This window comes from Babylonia areolata, chromosome 8 (genome assembly GCF_041734735.1).
Source record: "Babylonia areolata isolate BAREFJ2019XMU chromosome 8, ASM4173473v1, whole genome shotgun sequence".
In the NCBI taxonomy this organism is placed as follows: domain Eukaryota; kingdom Metazoa; phylum Mollusca; class Gastropoda; order Neogastropoda; family Buccinidae; genus Babylonia; species Babylonia areolata.
The window spans coordinates 15,327,277-15,345,364 of NC_134883.1; the positions used below are offsets into that span (position 1 = coordinate 15,327,277).

The 18,088-nt window shown below is 42.5% G+C and overlaps 1 protein-coding gene across 2 annotated transcripts in view; it reads right to left on the reverse strand.

The window, feature by feature from the left end:
- Window positions 1–18,088, reverse strand: part of LOC143284567 (DDB1- and CUL4-associated factor 1-like) — a 62,282-nt gene that overhangs the window by 32,205 nt on the left and 11,989 nt on the right. For both annotated transcript variants that reach the window (XM_076591358.1, XM_076591357.1), the window contains exons 10-23: window positions 17,844–17,884; window positions 17,195–17,333; window positions 16,580–16,789; window positions 15,654–15,823; window positions 12,861–12,983; window positions 12,316–12,418; window positions 11,278–11,397; window positions 10,708–10,779; window positions 9,510–9,591; window positions 8,257–8,393; window positions 6,201–6,282; window positions 3,929–4,047; window positions 3,075–3,296; window positions 749–942 (exon numbers count right to left, since the gene is read on the reverse strand). In XM_076591358.1, coding sequence (XP_076447473.1) covers window positions 749–942; window positions 3,075–3,296; window positions 3,929–4,047; window positions 6,201–6,282; window positions 8,257–8,393; window positions 9,510–9,591; window positions 10,708–10,779; window positions 11,278–11,397; window positions 12,316–12,418; window positions 12,861–12,983; window positions 15,654–15,823; window positions 16,580–16,789; window positions 17,195–17,333; window positions 17,844–17,884 — 1,814 coding nt within the window. The remainder of the gene's footprint in view (window positions 1–748; window positions 943–3,074; window positions 3,297–3,928; window positions 4,048–6,200; window positions 6,283–8,256; window positions 8,394–9,509; window positions 9,592–10,707; window positions 10,780–11,277; window positions 11,398–12,315; window positions 12,419–12,860; window positions 12,984–15,653; window positions 15,824–16,579; window positions 16,790–17,194; window positions 17,334–17,843; window positions 17,885–18,088) is intronic.

Below are 18,088 nucleotides of genomic sequence, written 5' to 3' on the forward strand. Positions count from 1 at the left end.
TCGGTAAACAATTTTTCTAAAGAGGTCCAAAAGGACTGTATATGCCACAAACAATGTTCTATGGAGCCACAAACAATGTTCTATGGAGTCTCTTGTGTCATTACACAGTATGCAATCATTTGTATCAGATACTCCCATGGCATTTAAGGCAACATTAGTTACAAGAATCCTATGAACAATTCTCATTTGCAGCCATTTTATTTTAACATCTTTAATTTTATGGATTTTATAAAAGACAGTGTTCAAGTGAACATCGATATTCAATTTATTCGTTCATTTTAAACATTTTGGTTTATCATCATTTTTTGTTAACACATCGTACAATAGCTTTGATCCCTTCTGTGCATTTTGAATAAATGTTAGTGCATTTGGCATATCCGTAAGTCCACTATCATTATTGGTTAGTTTTATTCCAGTTTGTTTAACATATTCCTTTATTGAAGAGATCCATCCGTTAAAAGTGACAAAATTAGTCTGACCATTAATGTCCAAAAAAAAAAAGTCATTGTATTTCATAAAATCTCCATTACTTTTAAGGGGACATCTCCATTGTTGTCTTGAGATATTTTACATGCACTTTCCACAGAGACGGAGGCACACACAGACACACGCTCCCGCACGTGTGCACACGCATAAGACACTAAATCATCAACACACACAGACACTTCATCACAAATACAACATACACACACACACACACACACAGAGACAATAAATCAGCGGTGAACCGTGGCTGCCAGGCACTCACTCAAAGAGGGACATGGGGGGACAGGTGGACACAGGGTTGCGGCACAAGGCGTGCTGCTTCCGGAGGTACTCTGTGACAATGTTGTCCAGGGACATGTTGTACTCTACCCCCTTCACCGAGCTGGTGCTGGTGCGGGTGCGGTGCGATGAACCGTGACCGCTCTCACGCATGAAGCGACTTCTGGAAAAACTGGGCTGTAAAAAAACAGAGTATAATAACAATAATAATAACAATATTTTACACATCAAGGGACTTCTGGAAAATCTGGGCTGTAAAAAACAGGGTTTAGTCATATTTCACACATGAAGTGACTTGTGGAAAAACTGGCCTGTAAAAACAGGGTGTACTACTACTACTACTAATGATAATAAAGCAGACTGATGCTCACACCATCCAGACATGGAGCTTGAAACGTCAACAGCAAAACATTATACACACTTAAACGTAAATACCTCAAGTACTTCAAACACAAACAAGCACGTGCACCCACAAACATGTTAACGAACACACCTGCACAAGTACATATACGTGAAGGTTTAAAACTTTTTTTTTTTTGGTCAAAGCTATAAAATCAACCATTAAACTTTGCATTCCTATAATGATATAAGGAAATGTAAAACCAACACACCTTTGCTGCAATGATATACACTACAAAATTTTATGAAAGTCACTTTTTGGGTGGGAAGAGATAGGGGGCAGGGGACAGGCAGGTCAAGAGGTTTTCTGGGCTCTGTAAAACACATCGATTGTGACAGTTGGGGATGGATGCAGGGACAATGGCGATTGTGACAGGTGGGGATGGATGAAGGGACAATGGCGATTGGGACAGGTGGGGATGGATGAAGGGACAATGGCGATTGGGACAGGTAGGGATGGATGCAGGGATAAAGGTGATTGGGACAGGTGGGGATGGATGCAGGGATAAAGGTGATTGGGACAGGTGGGGATGGATGCAGGGACAATGGCTATTGTGACAGGTAGGGATGGATGCAGGGACAATGGTGATTGGGACAGGTGGGGATGGATGCAGGGACAATGGTGATTGGGACAGGTGGGGATGGATGCAGGGACAATGGCGACTGTGACAGGTGGGGATGGATGCAGGGACAATGGCGATTGGGACAGGTGGGGATGGATGCAGGGACAATGGTGATTGGGACAGGTGGGGATGGATGCAGGGACAATGGTGATTGTGACAGGTGGGGATGGATGCAGGGATAAAGGTGATTGGGACAGGTGGGGATGGATGCAGGGACAATGGTGACTGGGACAGGTGGGGATGGATGCGGGGACAATAGTGACTGGGACAGGTGGGGATGGATGCAGGGATAAAGGTGATTGGGACAGGTGGGGATGGATGCAGGGACAATGGTGACTGGGACAGGTGGGGATGGATGCGGGGACAATAGTGACTGGGACAGGTGGGGATGGATGCAGGGATAAAGGTGATTGGGACAGGTGGGGATGGATGCAGGGACAATGGTGACTGGGACAGGTGGGGATGGATGCAGGGACAATGGTGATTGGGACAGGTGGGGATGGATGCAGGGACAATGGTGACTGTGACAGGTAGGGATGGATGCAGGGACAATGGTGACTGGGACAGGTGGGGATGGATGCAGGGATAAAGGTGATTGGGACAGGTGGGGATGGATGCAGGGACAATGGTGACTGGGACAGGTGGGGATGGATGCAGGGATGATGGTGTGAATGACTACAACTCCAGCCTGACCATGAGCAAGGCCTCCATGGAGAAGGGAAAGATGGGAAAGAATAAGTTGAGGCACAATGCTGAAGGCATACTGCAAGTCCATCAAACAGCAATGATCAGGAGTAGCAACACACACACACACACACACACACACACACACACACACACAGTGGAGTGATGGCCTAGAGGTAACGCGTCCACCTAGGAAGTGAGAGAATCTGAGTGTGCTGGTTCGAATCACAACTCAACCGCCGATATTTTCTCTCCATCCACTAGACCTTGAGTGGTGGTCCGGATGCTAGTTATTCGGATGAGATGATAAACCGAGGTCCCATGTGCAGCATGCACTTAGCGCACGAAAAAGAACCCACAGCAACAAAAGCGTTGTTCCTGGCAAAATTCTGTAGAAAAATCTGCTTCGATAGGAAAAACAAATAAAACAAAAAAAAACAAAAAAACAACTGCACCCAGGAAAAAATATTTTTAAAAATGGGTGGCGCTCTCAGTGTAGCGACGCGACGCGCTCTCCCTGGGGAGAGCAGCCCAAAATTTCACACAGAGAAATACAAATATAAATACAAATGCTCACACACACCCAACCCAACCCATCCTCACTTTATGCTGACTAGGAGAGCTCCCGACGGAGTTTCGGTGCAGCGTGAAGCGCAGTGGTCCAGGGGAAGGCATGACGGCTGACGATGGCGTGGGGTGGTCGTGGGGAGCCACCCCTGAGGAGGAAGAGGAGGAGGAGGTCGAGGGGTGGTGGGAGGTGGCGCTGGAGCTGACCACAGGGGTGGACATGCTGTGGCCTGGGGTGGGCTGACTCAGCTGTCGGGTCTGCACACACATCCACCGTGTGTGGGTCAGTAAGTAAATGCAACTGTATCTCTCTCTCTCTCACACACACACACGTCTGTCGTATGGTGAGTAAGTAAATGCAACTGTATCTCTCTTTCACACAAACACGCATCTGTCATATGGTGAGTGAGTAAATGCAACTGTATCTCTCTTTCACACACACACACAATCTGTCATATGGTGAGTAAGTAAATGCAACTGTATCTCTCTCCCACACATACACGCGCATATCCATCAAGCAGTGAGTAAATAAATGCATTCATATCTCTCTCTCATACACACACACACACATACACACATCATGTGGTGAGTAAGTAAATGCAACTGTATCTCTCTCACACACACACATCCATCAAGTGGTGATGAAGTAAATACAATCATATCTCTCTCACATACACACACATTTGTCACATGGTAAGCTGCAGTCATAGATCTCTCTCCCACACACACATGACTATGATCTGCATTCTAGAACATCATGCCGAGCATACACGTACAACACCTGGAATAAACAAACTCCACAGTCCTGTGAATAGCATGACCACGACACGCATGCCATGCACAACAGAAACGCACACCTGCAAACCCCCCACAGTCACAAAAAAACTGACCAGTTTAGGGGTGGAAGGAGACGAAAAGATGTGAGGACTGGCTGGGTGGGGTGGAGGAGGGGTGGAGGGTCGGGGCAACCCAGCCTCCTTCTGCAGCTTGCTGGCTGTTTCCGTGAACCCTGCACATTCCCCGCACAAAACACTCAACATTTCCTGCCTAAAACAAACAACAACAAAAAACACCCCAAAACAGCAGACATATATACTAAAAAAAAAATTAATTAAACCCCCCCAAAAAAACAAACCCTTTAAAAGACTGTCGAAATACTGATGCTGTATATATTTTTTCCCCACATCAAGTATTCACACTAATAAACAAATATATACCAAAATATTTATTATTAAAAAAACAACAACAAAAAAACCCCAACATCCACAAATGACCTAAAAAAAAAAAGAAGAAAAAAAAAAAGAGGGTTCTTCTGATACTCCCTGTTAGGCTAAATCTGCGCACTGTGTTAACCGTGGCAAGCTTCATCCCATATGTTTTGCTCTGGCAAACAAACAGTGGAACATGTCCTCAGCTCATGCTAAGCGGCGTTGAGCCAAGGACGGTACACATGGAGACACAACCAAGTGCTAAAAGAAATTGTACACGTGGTGAGCACTGTCAAAGGACCACCAACCCCACCAGAGGTTCCAGTTGAATTCCACAAAGCATGGAAACGTGGGCTGCTTGATGGTGCCAAAGATTGGGAATGCACAGCTGACCTACCAGAAGTGAAGAAACACCCGGAAATCATCAGCAAGAGCGGCATGAGACCTGACATGGTACTCCACTCCAAGGCAACAAAACAAGCGATTCAGCTCACTGCGCCATACGAAAGCAGAAAGGAGGAAGCCCATATCTACAAGACCAAGAAGTATGCTAGTCTAGCCAGCAGCCTGAGAGAATCTGGCTTCCAAGCCAAAGTCCTCACCATAGAGATTGGTGCAAGAGGGTTTGTGGGTGCATCTGCCTCATGAAACAGCTGTCAATTTCTGGCAGAGAGAGGACATGGGCTCTCAAGGCAATGGCAGAAGTAGCAGAAAAGAGTTCCAGCTGGATCTAGCCGACGAGGAATGAAAGTAAACTTCATAAGGATTAAATTTCCCTACTCAAACTAGGCGTACGATGGCTCAGTGGTTAAAACGTCTGCCAGAAAAGGTGATTCAGTTCTGAAGTGGCGACCACCCTTGAGGCGCGGGTTCGAACCTGCTGAGGACCAGGAAAACAGAAAAAAAAGGCAGCAATACAAGGGCATCCAGAAGTCATGACCTGGGTGCGGTCTGGCCCCCTTAGAGCGAAAGGAGTAAAGGGCTGAAACACTTGACTGAGGGGGGCTTCTTCACTGAAGACCTTGTACTGTCCAGCTCTCCCTAGAGTTTCTTATCACCGTGGCAAGCTTCATCCCACGTGTTTTGTTTTGTTGGCTTACTTTTGTGGGCCAGACTCATGCATGTACTAACTCTGGAACAGCTGCCTTATCAGCAAGCCAACAAGACCACTGCTGCTGTCTTAGTTTTCCTGTCAGGGGAAAAAAAGTCAAGTTACACGGTTCCTTCCCACAAGTTTGAGCAAACAATATTCCATATTTTTTTAAAGCTTTTTTCTTTTTTTTTCAGATCCCTGGACCACACTTTCCAAGACCCCAAAACAAAGTCACACACAAACATTGAAGAATGCACTGACACATACACAACAATTTTATCCCACATCCATCAAAACTGGCATTGATCAACTTTGATACAGACCACGAGGTAATTCAGCTTGGCTTCACATTTACTCACATTCTTCAAGGATGACAACATTCTTCAAGGATGACAATATGTAAAAGCTTTCTTTTGTTGAAACAGTGACTGCGCGAAAAAGAATCTTTTGAACTGAAAAATTAACATTTAATTTTCACTAGTTCCATCGCCCCCCCCTCCCCCACTTTGTGCATGAGCAAAATCTTGTTCAATTTTGTAGGTGTGGTGAAAGCTATGAAAAATCTAAGACTTTTCCAGTCCTTGCCAGACAGAAAAATTATTTCCATGACTTTTCCAGCTCTGGAAATGGTCTTCCTGCTTTTTCAAGACTTTTCCAGACTTCCATGACTCAGTGGGAACCCTGCTCTAAAACACAGAATCCAGGAAAACCAAAGACATTTGACACACTGTTTAAAAAAAAGAAAAAAAAAAAGAACAAAAATATGTATATAACTACCATAACCACCCCATAAAGAGAAAGAAAAGCAAAAATCAAAGATGGTAAAATGTTCAACTCAGCCCAAGAACCCTTTCATCTCACCTTTCTGGACCAGGTGGTCATGAATCAGCTGCATCAGCTCCTTTTCACGATACATGATTTTGGTCTGTGCCACAATGTCAGCCTACAAACAAACCAAACCAAAACAAACAAAAAATAAACTACTAGATATGATGAAATCCTCATGGTTCTCAAGCAAATAGAATGAGATTAACAATAACCAACCAAACAAACAAACAAAAACAAAAAAAAGAAAAAAAAAGAAAAAAAAGAAAGAAAGAAAGAAGAAGAAAAAAAAGAAAGATTACTTCTCAGTTCCCATGTCAGTTTACAATCATTTCATAAATTACTGATTTAAGGTCTGCTTTTTTTTGCTTTTTTTGCATACAGCTCCTGGCTTTGACATTCTGGTTCCATATAGTCCCTATTTCCAATTAAGGTATTCTTCAATCATCAGCTCCTTTTCACGATACATGATTTTGGTCTGTGCCACAATGTCAGCCTACAAACAAACCAAACCAAAACAAACAAAAAATAAACTACTAGATATGATGAAATCCTCATGGTTCTCAAGCAAATAGAATGAGATTAACAATAACCAACCAACCAACCAACCAAACAAAAACAAAAAAAAGAAAAAAGAAAAAAAAAGAAAAGAAAAAAAGAAAGAAAGAAGAAGAAAAAAAAGAAAGATCACTTCTCAGTTCCCATGTCAGTTTACAATCATTTCATAAATTACTGATTTAAGGTCTGCCTTTTTTTTCTTTTTTTGCATACAGCTCCTGGCTTTGACATTCTGGTTCCATATAGTCCCTATTTCCAATGAAGGTATTTCTTCAATCAAAACTTGAAATGCCATTAACAACAAACTTCCTTCACATTTCCAGACAATAAATGCAAACTGAGTGTACCATTTTACAAACTTGGATGGCAAACACATTCTGGAATGTTTACAACATGGGCAACTGTGTAACCTCCTTGGAACAAATAAATGGCAGGCATTACTTAGGTTCCTGGTTTGCCAGCTGTCTACTCTGATCTCATTAAAAGCTGCTGGGTGAAGTGGTTAGCGTCACTGACTGGTGAACTTCTTCTTCTTCGTTCGTGGGTTGCAACTCCCGCATTCACTCGTATGTACATGAGGAGGCTTTTACGGGAATGACCATTTTTACCCCACTATGTAGGCAGCCATATTCCATTTTCAGGGGTGTGCATGCTGGGTGTGTTCTTGTTTCCATAACACATTGAACGCTGACATGGATCACAGGATCTTCAACGTGCATATTTGATCTTCTGCTTGCATATACACACGAAGGGTGTTCAGGCGCTAGCAGGTCTGCATATATGCTGACCTGGGAGATCGGAAAAATCTCCACCCTTTACCCACCAGGCGCCCTTACCGAGATTGGATCCTGGAACCCTCAGATTGAAAGTCCAACGCTTTAACCACTCAGCTATTGCGCCCGTCTGACTGGTGAACAAAACACAGGTTGGAGCCCCATCAGAGGTGGGTTTTTTGTTAATACTGTCTGGCTCCTACCCAGAGCTGAGCTTGCTATGGGCTGAAATGGGAAGACTGAAACCACACAGGCAAGAGTCATCCATTTCACAGATGGGTGTGTTTCTATTTCCTAACCAACTCTGCAAGGTGTCTGTATCTCTCAACCTGGTTGATGCTGGGATATATTATGAGAGTACAGTCTAGTCAAAAACTAACATGCAACATTGTGGACACTGATTCATAGTGCTTCCATGAGGGAAAGACTTTTTCTCTGAGAAAAAAAAAAAGAAAGAAAAAAAGATCAGTCATTGAAAAACAGCTGCAGTTTATCATCCTGTACACTTTTCTGTTTTAATCGACACAATCCACTTACCTTAATCAGTGTAATATTTTCAGTAACTAAAAGACAGACATGAAAACCATCATTCTGCATTAACAAATCAATTCCTGCAGAGAGTTCCATGGCAGTAAGGTGAAGATAACCGTCAAGGATGTAGTAATCAAGGAAAATCAGATTTCAATTGTGAAAAACAACAACAAAACCCCACATAAAACACCAAAACAGTATCATCATAAGTATTTTCCACACATGCTCACCTTCCGAATATCTTCCAAGGAAGCATCCAAGGTGTTAGCCTGTTTGCCAGAGACCCTCTCCAAAAGCTGGCTAGCATACTTGCAAAACTTGACGTGTTCCTGCCGCTTGTCTTGCAGCACTGGTTCCTTCATCAGGTCTGTGGCAGAGCAAGCATCAGTCAGTCTCTCAGATTTTTTTTGCATGTCAGTTTTTTTTTCTCAGCGTAAATATGATTAGAGAGGATCTGCTTGTGAGCAGAACACAATGTTCACACAGGTTTTCAATCACAAAAAACATTTTTTTTAAACCTTTATAACACCAAAGGTCAGAATACTGGGAACCTGAATAAAAGGCATGGTATTTTGAGTGCTGGCTTATGTCACTTAAAATAAGTTATTGTCTGCTGCATAGATGAGAGCAGAGATTTCAGTCACAAAAATTATTTCAGGATCCAAGTCTTTAAAAATGTCATTTTATTCTTAATTTCAAATTCTGGTGGGACATTTCAAATCTGTGCTGTATCAGACACCAAGTAATGCAGAAAGCCAAAATTAAAAACCTTTACAAACATGGGTTATTTTTCAAAGCCTTTTAACTCATTGAGCCCTGTGCCCCAGCACTGCTCTGGTGTCAAAATTCATCTCATTCAAACGGTTTTCGCATTTCTATATGGGTATGAATCATAAAGAAAAGGTCCTAATTTCTACAGTATTTCTGGATGTGTTCACACGAAATCTGAAGAAAAAACAGTATATCTACTACATTTTTCTGCATGAAACATGGCACGGCTGTAAAATCCCCGGGTTTGAATGGGTTACAGATTTTTAAAAAGCATTTTTACAAGCATTCACACACACACACACACATACAGAGGCACATGCATACAAAATCTTAAAAACTTTAAAAACCTGTATGAACCCTGAAAATATCAAAAGAACTAAATGGTATGTTAATATGTGTGCATCTGCATACCTATGTGCATGTACCTGTGCAAAAGGGCAAACTACCTCTCCCTCCATTGATATGATCTCTTGTGAACATTTGGATGAATGCATGGATACAAGTGCAACATTTGTTTCCATACAACATGTGTGTGCACTCTTTCACACATACACACACAGGCAGGCTGGCACACACAGGCACATGCACACAGGCATACAGACACACACATTTGTCTGTTTGCATCACCATATCTAAAGAGTGAACTATCAAGGCAAGAACAAAAGTCAAAGAGAGACATATAATCTATATCCTCCAAAATTAAATGACTCACTTTGTAGCTGGCCATTGTTGAAAATTGGCAATTTGCTGAGAATCTGTTTCACTGTCTCAGAGCGAGACAACCCCACAAGAGCCTGGAAAAAAAGACGTGATTTTTGTACACAAATTAAAAAAAAAAAATTTCTTAAAAAGATCTCCCTTGAGATGGAATATCAAATGCAGTTCATGAATGTAAATGCTTGTGTACAAATATATACCTTATCATATCATTAATCCCTAACAGTGGGATTTTTCTGTGTCTGGTCAGGCATAACAAAAACCCAACGACAGGAACAAACAGGCATGTTCACAACTGAATGAAGAGGGTTTGAGCACCTGCTGGGACATTAAGAATGAAACAATGGCATTCACACAACATGAATTCTTCAGGACTGAGCCGAGCGAACTGACTTCTTCTTCTTCTTCCTCGTTCACCTCCCATTAGATGAGCAGCCCAGTGTCCTCGATGAAGGCTGCCGTCCGTCGCAGCTCCTCCAGGGTGCCGTGCGGTTTGGCTTCCACTGCTGTCGGTGTTGGCCAGTACTTCCTCCTGGATGCTGCATGCGTCCTACAGTCTTGAAGGATGTGGTCGGTTGTCATTGGTCCCTCACCACAAGGGCACTCTCCACTCTGTCCAATGCCAAATTTTGTGTGCATGTAGAGCAGGCAGTTGTGTCCAGTCCTCAGGCGGAAAATCTTGACCTGTTCCCATCGTTCCAGCAAATGGTATCTGTCTTCTGGGTTATATTTGGGGTGCTGGAGGCGCCACTTTATTCCTTGCTGTTCCTTGATGATTGTCTTGATTTCATCGTATGACACCAGTTTGTTGGCCTGCTTCTTCTGTGCACCGTCTTTTGCCAGAATGTCCGCTTTTTCGTTGCCTCTGATGCCACAATGTGCTGGTACCCATTGTATCACCAGCGTAACTATTAAATAAGCAAGTACAAATCGAATCTAACACATAAATTTCATGATACAAAAAAAGAAGAAAAAAAATATAAACATACACACACACTAACACACAAAGCATGAGAAAGGAGCTTGCTCAGAGAGTGAGCACTTGTGAGTGTGTGTGTGTGTGTGTGTGTTTGATTATGTGTGCGTGTGTGTGTGTGTCTGATTATGTGTGCATTTGTGTGTGTGTGTGTGTGTACGCATGCCTGTGCAAGTGTGTTAACGTGCATGTAGATGTGCATTAAAATGTAACTCACCCTGCATGCCAGACAGCGGATGGTGTCAGCTTCTGTAATGGGTGCCTTGACAGACAGCAGCTTCAGCAGTACCTGAACACACAGCAATGCTATACTACACTCATGCTTCATAGTGTGCGTGCAGGCGTGCGTGTGTGCGTGCATGCGTGCGTGTGTGTGCGTGTGCGCGCATGCATGCATGATCCTGCTTATTCTCTATTTTCTGTTTTTAGACAAAATCATAATCATCACCTCACATAATATGGCTTTATTTCCTTTCTCTTTTTCAGTTGCCCTTCATTTTTTTCCCTGAAAACTTCCTTTCTCTCATAATGAATTCAATAAAATAAAGAGTTAAATTACCTCACTTTTCTTGATATGTGAATACCCTTCCCACTCTGCTGATCAACCAGACTTTCAATCCGCCAAGACATCAAACAATATGAGAGCCATGTACTTACTTTGAACATGTCACTTGTCAGGTTGTACATGTATACAAGTACACACACACACATGCATACACACATACACACACAGAGAGGCACATGCATACATCAACAGAAATAACCATATGGGAGACAAAACGAATACCATGATGCCATTGTTGTTCTGGACGCTGTTCCAGAGTCGACTCAGCACATCCTCTCCCACGCGCACGTTGACCTTGCGTTTTGACCCTGACCCCATGTAGCGACCCACTCCACCCCCAAGCTGCACATAAAGCCAGTGAGAGCTGTTTCATTCACAGCTAAAAATAAAGCAGGACCAAGTAAACTTGAAATAACTGCAGTCCTTAAATCTTGTCAAGACACTGTTTATATGGTCTCTCAAATGCACACACACACACACACACACACACACACACACACACACACACACACACACACACAATGCATGCAGACACACACAACCTTGCACATGCATAGCACACATATAAACTAACACACATGGTGCCAAAAGTCCATGTTAATCAAATCTCTTCCTTGCCAGCATAAATTTGCCACTCTCTCTTAACTATAAATTCCCTTCATCTAATCATTCTCACAGTTAACTGTGGGAAAGAAAATGTCATCCTTTGCATTTTGTTTCTGTAGGACTGTTAACAGTTCACTGTAGAGGCAGGTACATAGGAGTATTGTATAAAAAAAAAAAATCCCCTCCCCCCAAAAATCAAGAAAATAGGTAAATAAAACATTGCGGTTTGCCAATATCACAATGATAAAGTCAACAAGAGAGAGAGGTGATGGAGTAGAACACCACAAAAAAACAAACAAACCCATCAACAACAAAAGCACTGGCTGACCGATTCAGAAGGCCCAAACTAACAGCTGAATATTGGAAACAAAATGAAGAAAAATGGGAAAAGAAAACACAACGGTCCACAAGATTCTTAACAAATCACAAAGTCAACAAGAGAGAGACAAGAGTGGTGACGGAGTCAGAAACAAAAGCACTGGCTGCCTGCTGACCCGCTCCGAAGGCACACACAGACAAGCTGGATATCGGAAACAAAATCAAGAAAAATGGGCAAAGAAAATACTGCAGTCTGCCAGTATCTTAAAACGAATCATAAAGTCAAGGAGAGAGTGGCGATGGAGTGAAAAACAAAAGCACTGTCTGCCCACTGACCCGTTCAGAAGGCCCACACAGACAGCTGACCAGAATGTTGAGCGCTCCTTTCTGGACTTCAGCGTCAGACAGTACTTCTCCTTCTGCCAGACCTGTGATCACACTGGGGGAAAAAACAACACATCAGTAAAACGACCAGACTGTGTCAAGGATCACATCCTTGTCAATTCCACTCAATCCAAAAGAGCTTAGAGACTGCTTCAAACAATTAAAACAGATGTAAGCTTGTTTTACTGCTTGTCAAGTAAATAAGTTCCAAACATTTCCATCAGTTTCAGTTTCAAGATGTCAGAGTGTGTGTGTATAGAAATAGGACCTATATTCATGAAACTGACATTAGATCTCACTTCATCTCCAATGCAATATCAGCATGAAATCGAAACTTACGTGGCAATGTCAAACACCTAAAAAAGTAATACATCAAATATTAACAACAACAACAATAAAAAATCAACAGAAAAACAAAATTACTATGTGCAAAGCAAAACACACATCTTGCAGATCACAGTGAAGAGACGTGCTCTCTCTCTCTCTCTCTCACTCACCTCATGGCGGGTGTGACAGTGTTTGCGCTGTCCACTTTGACATTGCCCAGCAACATCAGCTGGGACTTGGGGGTCACCATCAGCACGTGCAGCACATCCAGAGCGTTGCGGATGGTCTCCGGTCTGAAAGGCACACACAACTCTTGCTTAGTGTTGGTCAAAACAAGATGGTTCAAAGTGACAACTGTTCTGCAGTCAGCTGCAACAAAACCTGCCCTGCTGAAAACCGCTTTTGTAGTTTTCATCTGAATAAATATATTTTCACTCTCTCCAGGTGAACAAACTACGGTGCTCCGGAAGTAAGGGAAAAGTTTCAGACAAAGGAATGATGTACTGTTTTCGCTGAACGAAAAAAAGTTTTTATACGGTGCTCACGTGACTGGATCATCATAGGAGAAAGTACACCATCATCAGCAAGTCCACGTAAAAATGGCAAGTTTGGTCAGACGATCTAATATTTAGTATGAAGATGAACCAGCATCAGTCGTGATTCCCTGTGTAGTATGGAGATGAGTCAGGATCAGTTGTGATTCCCTGTGTAGTATGTAGATGAGTCAGGATCAGTTAAAAGATCCCCTGTGTTGTATGTAGATGAGTCAGTGTCAGTCAAAAGATCCCCTGTGTAATATGTAAAACAGTGTCAATCAAAAGATCCCCTGTGTAGTATGTTGGTAAGTCAGGATCAGTCGTGATTCCCTGTGTAGTATGAAGATGAGTCAGTGTCAGTCGAGTGATCCCATGTGTAGTATGTAAATCAGTCAGTGTCAGTCAAGTGATCCCCTGTGTAGTAAGTAGATGAGTCCGGGTCAGTCAAGTGATCCCCTGTGTAGTATGCAGATGAGTCAGTGTCAGTCAAAAGATCCCCCGTGTAATATGCAGATGAGTCAGTGTCAGTCAAGTGATCCCCTGTTTTAGTATGTAGATGAGTCTGTCAGTCAAGTGATCTTCTGTGTAGTATGTAGATGAGTCAGTGTCAATCAAGTGATCCCCTGTGTAGTATGTAGATGAGTCTGTCAGTCAAGTGATCCCCTGTGTAGTATGTAAATCAGTCAGCGTCAGTCAAGTGATCCCCTGTGTAGTATGTAAATCAGTCAGCGTCAGTCAAGTGATCCCCTGTGTAGTATGTAAATCAGTCAGCGTCAGTCAAGTGATCCCCTGTGTAGTATGTCAATGAGTCAGTGTCAATCAAGCGATACCCTGTGTAGTATGTAGAGGAGTCAGTGTCAGTCAAGTGATCCCCTGTGTAGTATGTAGATGAGTCAGTGTCAATCAAGCGATACCCTGTGTAGTATGTAGATGAGTCAGTGTCAATCAAGCGATACCCTGTGTAGTATGTAGAGGAGTCAGTGTCAATCAAGCGATACCCTGTGTAGTATGTAGAGGAGTCAGTGTCAGTCAAGTGATCCCCTGTGTAGTATGTAAATCAGTCAGTGTCAGTCAAGTGATCCCCTGTGTAGTATGCAGATGAGTCAGTGTCAATCAAGCGATACCCTGTGTAGTATGTAGAGGAGTCAGTGTCAATCAAGCGATACCCTGTGTAGTATGTAGAGGAGTCAGGGTCAGTCAAGTGATCCCCTGTGTAGTATGTTTAATCAGACAGTGTCAATCAAGTGATCCCTTGTGTAGTATGTAGAGGAGTCAGTGTCAGTCAAGTGATCCCCTGTGTAGTATGTCAATCAGTCAGTGTCAGACAAGTGACCCCCTGTGTAGTATGTAGATGAGTCAGTGTCAGTCAAGTGATCCCCTGTGTAGTATGTAGATGAGTCAGTGTCAATCAAGCGATACCCTGTGTAGTATGTAGAGGAGTCAGGGTCAGTCAAGTGATCCCCTGTGTAGTATGTTTAATCAGTGTCAATCAAGTGATCCCTTGTGTAGTATGTAGAGGAGTCAGGGTCAGTCAAATGATCCTGTGTAGTATGTAAATCAGTCAGTGTCAACCAAGTGATCCCTTGTGTAGTATGCAGATGAGTCAGGGTCAGTGTATGATTGTTTTCCTGCATTCCTGTTAACAATGGCAACTCAATTTGACTTGCCCATCTGCATTTACCCTCAGGAACCCCTGCTGTTTCAACCATTGAAAAAATTGTTGAAAAGAATTAGGCAAACTTTTCCTGGTGCAACCAATCAGAGAAAGCCTTCAAAAACAGAACAGCTACATTTGACAATCGTACTACCTGTTATCTGTACAATACACATGTTGAGCTGGTTCGCAATTACACCTAACTACACTATCATTTCCCTGCCAGTGTGTTGTGCTGAAGCCTATTCTTTTAACCATAAAAGTTTTAATGAACTGCTCAATCATTCAATCAAATCACTTTGACGTTCATGTAAAATATACATGGAAAACTGGCTTGTGAGTGACAAGATAGTACGAGACATTACAACAGTAAAATGATGGATTACATACACAAACTTGTAAAAGAATAGCACATTCAGAGTGTACAAACGAACATAATACATAAAACCACTGAAACAAACGACAGTTCTTCCTCTTTCTTGCATGAATTAAGTCTCCAACCTCCTCTTCTCCTGCCCAAAAACTGTCCCCCCCCCCCCCCCCTCCCGTCCCTCCCCCACCCACCCTTTCTTTGAATCACCCCATCCACAGGCCTCCGTTCCTCCTGCGTCTCTCACAACTCCCACTCCTAGTACTCCATCCACTCACAGCATTTTTAAAGTCCAAACACATGCACACACACACACACACGCATGCATACATATGCGAGCACACACGCACTCACACACACACACACACACACAAACCGCCGACACCCTTTCTCAGATACTGACTTGCCGGGATAAGAGTTCCAAGAGGGTGACATGGCGATGAGCTGCAGCAGCAGCGTGACACCCCCCAGCTTGTGGAAAGTGGCCTCCGGAGTCCACTGGGTCCGCACGGGGAGGAACTCCATCAACAGCTCTAGGCTGTCCGACACCACTTGGGATGATAGCTTCATTGGCTGGAAAAAACAAACATACACAAACATCTATACACAAAAAACACATATGAGCTTCAATGGCTGAAAAAAACGCAACAAACACGCAGACCAGTAACACAAATGAGCAACTTTCTAACAAAAAAAAACCCAACAAAATACAAAAACAAAAACACACATACACAGACTAATAACACACATGAATGAGCTGAACATTCTCAGTACTACCAAAACGTGGCAGCGGCAGTGTCGTTTTCTTTGCAGCTAAGGTTCTTTTCAGTACTACTGTGTTAATCAAAACTATAACGACATAAAAGAGCAGAAAACAAAAAAATCCTTGCCTCGATGACACAGATGTAAATATGTACATATATATACATGTTTCAGTGACTAATAACAGTGGCAAGAATACCAGCTGACAATGCAGCTCACGTAAAATATGGTCAAATTTTGTAACTGTTGACTGCTAAGCGCTTTTACAATAACAGTAATAATGATAATTTTTTTTTTTCTTTCTCAAGGTCTGTCCCCTGGTTTTTTGGGTTTTTTTTTTGTGTGTGCTGCTGTCTTCTTGCTGGTATCAATTAATATATATATATATATATATATATATATATATATATATATATATATATATATATATATATATATATATATATATATACATTTTGCTGAATGTTTTATTGCAATGGAATAAAAACTGAATGAAAGAAAAATCATATTCAAACATAAATAAATGAAAATGAAAAACAAACAAAAAAAACCCCCAAAAAACCTTGCCTTGTACGCCGGAGTTTCCTGCAGTGGGGAGGTGCCGTCGCTGCGGATGTGAGAGCGCCGCACCTCCTCTGCCTTGATCACCAGGTGGGCCTCAAAGTACCTCTTCAGGGAGCCACACACATGGCGTGCCGCCTGCCGCATGGAGAACACCTGGTCGTCGCTCAGGGTCGAGTCACTGGGGTCACAGTTCAGAATCTCCAAGGTGCTGATCTGTGAAAAACAAAGACATCACAGTGGGGGCAGCATTAATGCCCATTCATAACAGACCACATTCCATATATTACAAAACATATTAATTGGAAGAAAACTTCAACTAGATGAGAAAAACAGACATAGGAAATTTCCCACCCACCCCTAAAATGACGTTTCACGTGGAGCGCTATACTCTGAACCGCTGGTGTAGACTCCAGCAGAAGTCTGATTCCTGCCCTGTGCAAACTACTATTGTGCATAAAGTATTGGAGTCCTTTTGATTTGATGACAAAATTGATGGCGTAAATCTTCATCAAGGATATAAGTAATAGGGCTACTCTTCACACAGAGCTACGAACACATCACTCAGTTCTGATACTGGTAGACATTGGTACATCTTACAGCTCAGAGACCGCCGCCTACCATGTTGAAGATTCTGCGCAGACCGTCCCGCTTGTCAAACATCTCCAGCAGGACTCGGAAGGAGAACACCTGTGTGAAGAACATGCAGGCATGGCAGCGACTGGAGTCATGGGAACACTCCAACAGCCACATCATGTACCTGCAACAGTTCATCCTTTCAGTCACCTGTGGCACTTGCTGGGGCATGGAAGAGTTCAGAAAACAATGTAATCAAAAACACAACTACGTTCATCATAAAGTGTGCATCAAATATACAATAAGTGTTAACATTTTTATATGTTTTTTGGTGTGTTTTTTTTTTTTTGTACAAATTTGCTGAGCCTTAACTATATGTTTGCACAACACTGTTCAAAAGCAAGTTGCAAATGACTTTTGTAATCATGCTATTTAGTTGTTAAATCATTTGGAGTAATAACAATTAAAACAGACATGTATGCACTCTCTCTCTATCTCAAAGACACACACACACAACACGCGGCTGTTCACTCAAGATTCTAACAGCATGCTATTCAAGCAACACACATTACAAATTGTGTGCTTTTCTTCTCTTTTATATACACACATACTGCGTTCTCCCCATGAACCTACCCATAGAAGCTGAAGTGTCTATAATAAAACATTAACCTAGTTCCAGCTGAATCCAACTCACCCAATCAGGTCAGACAGGACATGGTCTGGCAACAAGCACACCTGAAGAAGGTAACATCAAAACATCTTGTTTACAAACACACACTGTTAAAAAACAGTTACACACAGAGATCTGAAAAGGCTTTCCATTGAATATGTAATTACTGATGCAGTGCATACACATTGAATGTTTGACAGGTGATCACCATACTAATACAGCACCAGTCTATTCAATTACAAAGTGATACGTTTTATTTCCCTTCCGCC